This window comes from Pygoscelis adeliae, unplaced genomic scaffold, assembly GCF_000699105.1.
Source record: "Pygoscelis adeliae isolate BGI_AS28 unplaced genomic scaffold, ASM69910v1 Scaffold83, whole genome shotgun sequence".
NCBI classification, from domain to species: domain Eukaryota; kingdom Metazoa; phylum Chordata; class Aves; order Sphenisciformes; family Spheniscidae; genus Pygoscelis; species Pygoscelis adeliae.
In genome coordinates, this window is record NW_008824467.1 from 517,569 (window position 1) to 521,766 (window position 4,198).

At 39.5% G+C, this 4,198-nt stretch overlaps 1 protein-coding gene across 1 annotated transcript in view; it reads left to right on the top strand.

Annotated features, from left to right (window-relative positions):
* Positions 1–240: 240 nt before the first annotated feature.
* Positions 241–4,198, top strand: part of SRP19 (signal recognition particle 19kDa) — a 4,595-nt gene continuing 637 nt past the window's right edge. The window contains exons 1-4 of the mRNA XM_009321111.1: positions 241–262; positions 1,030–1,148; positions 2,172–2,243; positions 3,427–3,538. Coding sequence (XP_009319386.1) covers positions 241–262; positions 1,030–1,148; positions 2,172–2,243; positions 3,427–3,538 — 325 coding nt within the window. The remainder of the gene's footprint in view (positions 263–1,029; positions 1,149–2,171; positions 2,244–3,426; positions 3,539–4,198) is intronic.

The window sequence follows — 4,198 nt, forward strand, 5'->3', positions numbered from 1 at the left end:
ATAGTGGCAGCGGTCAGCCTGCGGCCCGCCCGCGGGGGACGGCGGGGCCGCCTGCCCCCCCGGGTTCCGGCGTGTGGTGGTGCCAGGGAAGGTCATCGCAACGGCTGTGCTGTCGCGGGAGGCTGAGATTTGGCAGTTTCTGACTCTGGAGTGGTTGATGCTGCACTGTCCTGCCACTCTTGTATAATTCAAAGCTCAGAAAAGGTAAACTGAGCAGGAGACGGTGGTGGTCAGTGTAGTATGCTGGTGGGCGTGAGCGTCGGTAACGAGACTGAAAATGTCCTGTGCAGAACTCCGCTGCTTATGCAGAAGCACTCGCTGGCTCACCTTCTGCTTCCCTGTTTTCTTATGCTGTCATAGCTCCTCATTCAGGTGTGGGCATTCTTAAGCCTCCCCTTCCAGGCCTCAGCTGGTTGGTTTTTTATTGTCTAACAAGAAGTATAATTGAGGTTCTGTCACTCTTGTCCCCTGTATGTGGTTGACACGTTTAAATCTAATGAAAATATTAAGCAAGTTTCTAAGCAAAGTTTTTCAGATGCTTTAGAACTTACCCAAATCCGGGTGGTTCTGTGTGTGAATAGGAAAAAAAAAAAAAAGGCAACAAATCCATAGGAAAAAAACCCCACACTGCTTCTTGCTTCTGTCAAGAACTTAGTTAGCAGTTAGTGTACCACAACCTTTTCACGAAACCTTCTTTAATTCTTTCCAGGGAAACGTGTGTGTTTTCTTCTGGGTTTCAGGGGTCTAAGAAATGGGTCAAAACATTCTCTTTCAACCTTCTTTTTTTCTCAAGATAGATAACGCTGTGCTTTGTACACAGTGTGGCCCAGAAAGTGGTGTCATGCAAGGAACATTTCAGCCACACGGTCACGCAGTGTCCTGGATAACTCAAAATGGGGTTTTGTAACATCTTACTAATTGATCTAGGGAAAATAAATGGTTGTTCTAAGTTGCTGTGGGAACTATTGTGTTGTAGCCATGAGATTTATTTTTTTGTTTTACTAGGAAAATATTGGGTGAACAATTAAGGAGTTGATATTACTTACTTAAACTCACTGTTTTCTCTTTGTAGATTCATCTGCATTTATCCAGCATATTTGAATAACAAGAAGACAATAGCCGAAGGAAGAAGGATTCCTATAGACAAAGTAATTTTGTGGGTGGCAGGGGAGATACGATGTTTTGTTTTGCCATACAGTAGTGTGTAGAGAGTTGGAAAACGAATCTCAAAGCTGTTGATCTTTCCTATCCCCCATGGCACGTAGCTCAATAACTGGAAATTGCAGTGTATTTGAAGATAACCTAGTGTCAGCATGTGAATTTGGTAGAAGAGCGCTGGGTTTAAGTGTCTGCTTCCATGTGAGCAGCACCTTTGGCAAGCAGGTGAAGTAATGAGAAACTTAATGCACTCAACCTCCTACATAAGTAGTTTGCCAAATTTGAAAGCGAGGCAGAGAAGAATAGCTAGCTAATGATTGTTTGCTTGGTGACTGACTACATAAGCATATATTCCGTGCCCTGTCCCCTTTGCTGCTGTCAAAGATAAAATTTATAATGCATTTGGCACATAGACTTGGTAGTTGTTGCTTTTAATCTGTCCAGAAATAGTTTTTCATCATCTCGCTCCTTTGTAATGTTTTTAACAAGCAGTGCTGGGAATACAAAGGGCTTTTGTCACTGCTTAGGGTTGGGGTTTTTTTCTGATAATAGTTAAAAATAAAATCTTTCTTGAGCATGCAAGTTGCCAATTGAAGATCTATCTATGGGAGGAATCTGCTGCCCTGTGCCTAGAAAGTTTCTATTCTTTTCTCCTTTAGTCCTTGCTGTAAGTTTGCTGTTGCTGATTCGCGGCTTTTGGTTTTTTTGTAAATATAATAAATGTTTCAATTATTTTTCCTAAGCAATTCTTTTACTTGTTCCTGTCCTAATTAATTCTGTCTCATCTGTTTCCTGTTTTAGTGATGTCTTATCTTCTTCTTTTTTTTTTTTTCTGTTTTCTAGACCATAGGAGCACTCGCAGATAACTTCTACAGTAAATTTGTCGTTAATTGAAGTACCTGCTCTTTCCCCATCTGCTTTTTCAAATTAAGAGTATAGGATGCGAAACTGCTAACTATTGCTATGTAGTTCATCATTGAAAAATAATTAACTGTAACACATTGCTTCAACAGGCTGTTGAAAATCCCACGTCTACAGAAATCCAAGATGTATGCGCAGCAGTTGGGTTCAATGTGCTATTAGAGGTAATTTAAAAAAAAAATCAAACCCCAAACCCACAAAAAAAGTCCCACAAACTTGGTATGTGTCTCTGTTCTTCTTTCATTATATCTTTTCTCATAGACAGGATAAATTACAATTGAGAAGTTTTTGTTATCAGCCAAGATACTTGCTTGCTTTGAGTAATAACTGACCAAAATGATGAAGTAAATATTGGAAAACTGTATGCAAGGCAAGAATAACCTGGATCTCTGAGATGATGCCACTTTTTAAGCTTATAAAAAGATTGTTTTTATTTAACTATCCTTCTGAGAAGACTATCCTGGATGCTTAAAAGTGTGTCAGAATAAAAACTAATTTTGCAAGCTGCAACTCTGCAAATTAAGCTTCTAAAAAAGCATATTTTTAATGAAAGGTGATTACCTTTTGGAATGATCCTGTAGGAACAGGATTCTGATGCTTGAAATCTTCAGGGTCCCGTAGAGTTATATTTTAGCCAGAGAATGTTAATTTTATTGCAATACCTGCTTGGTCTTTAAATAGTTTAAGTTGGTTACTTTTTTGTTAGGGAATGAGTCTGGGTTTCTAGAGAGGTAATTTTTCGCAATTCGTTTTCTGAAGTAATTACTATTTTCTATCACTTCTTTACTAAAGAATTCAGGTCCTCATCTAAGAGTGTGACTGGTATCCAAAAACCAGTACAATATCACTTTGCTTTTCAGAAGAAGTCGAATATATTCCTGTTAGTGCACCCCAGCCTGTGAAATAGCCAGTACCAGTAAGAAACCTGTGACATTTTAACAAAAATGAAGGCTATGAGTATCCAAAAGCAGTGGGCCTCAGACTGTGACCTGCTGACGTACTGTCTCTAGGTGTCCCAAAAGGTTTGTGGCTGTGGAGATGAAACAAAAACCTGGGTCACTGTGGTCCAGACTGGTGGGGAAGTAGAACAGTCCCAGTAGCAGGTTACTCACTAAATTGTTCAGTACCAGTAGCTGGTTGCAGCAGTGCTTCTGGAAAAGATACGCTATAGCTTTGGATACTACTGCAATGGCTAAGTGGTGGGTGTCAGTGCTGGAGAGCTACGGCTATGGTGTGCATCTGTTCAGAAGAATTCCAGGCTGCTATGACTTAGACTGATGGTCTGACAAACTTTGCAGAAAACTATTCCAGTAGTTACCTTAATAAGTTTCTCTTTTTGTATGACAGAAAAATAAGATGTATCCTAGAGAGTGGAACAGAGATATGCAGTACAGAGGCAGAGTGCGAATCCAGCTCAAACAAGATGATGGCAACCCATGTTTACCTCAGTTTCCAACACGTGAGTAGGGTACCTGGGTTAGGCACTTTATCTGTTAATAAAACAGAAAGACTTTGTTTATTTTGTTATGTTACCAGCTTGTTTAATTAGTTTTACTATTCTAAATTTTACAACTTTACGTTAAATCTATTTGCCTGTATAAGTCAACCAAATCAAGGTGGTGTGTGAGCAGTGAGTGGAGTTTGTAAAATGCTGTTGTCTTTAATCCTGCTGTTTCTTTAGCACTTGAATAGGAGGGGGTTGTGAAGAGCGTTGTGTGATTCCTATGTTGAACAAAGCAGCCATTCAGTTTTGGCTTACTGTTCTGTTGACAGTCAAAACAGAGGTTCTGGTACTAAACTGGCTAAATTCCCCCTTTTTCTTAGGTTACGTACATCAGCTAGACATCAGTATGCGTGCCAAATTGATAAAATACAATACTGACTTCAGCTTTCTGCTGGCCATTTTTGTAAATTAACAATGGAGCAGCTCCCTTTAACTAATTAACAAGAGTAGTTTATTTTGAATGACAAGTAATTTAGTCTTTTGCATTTTTCCTGATGAGTAATTGGTGTGTAAAGGGGAAGCAAATATATATGTATATAAGAAGCATGTCTCAAGGAAAGAGCAAGAATACTACTGAATCTAGAGTAGCATAAGAGTGCTGTTGGTCAGAAGGAG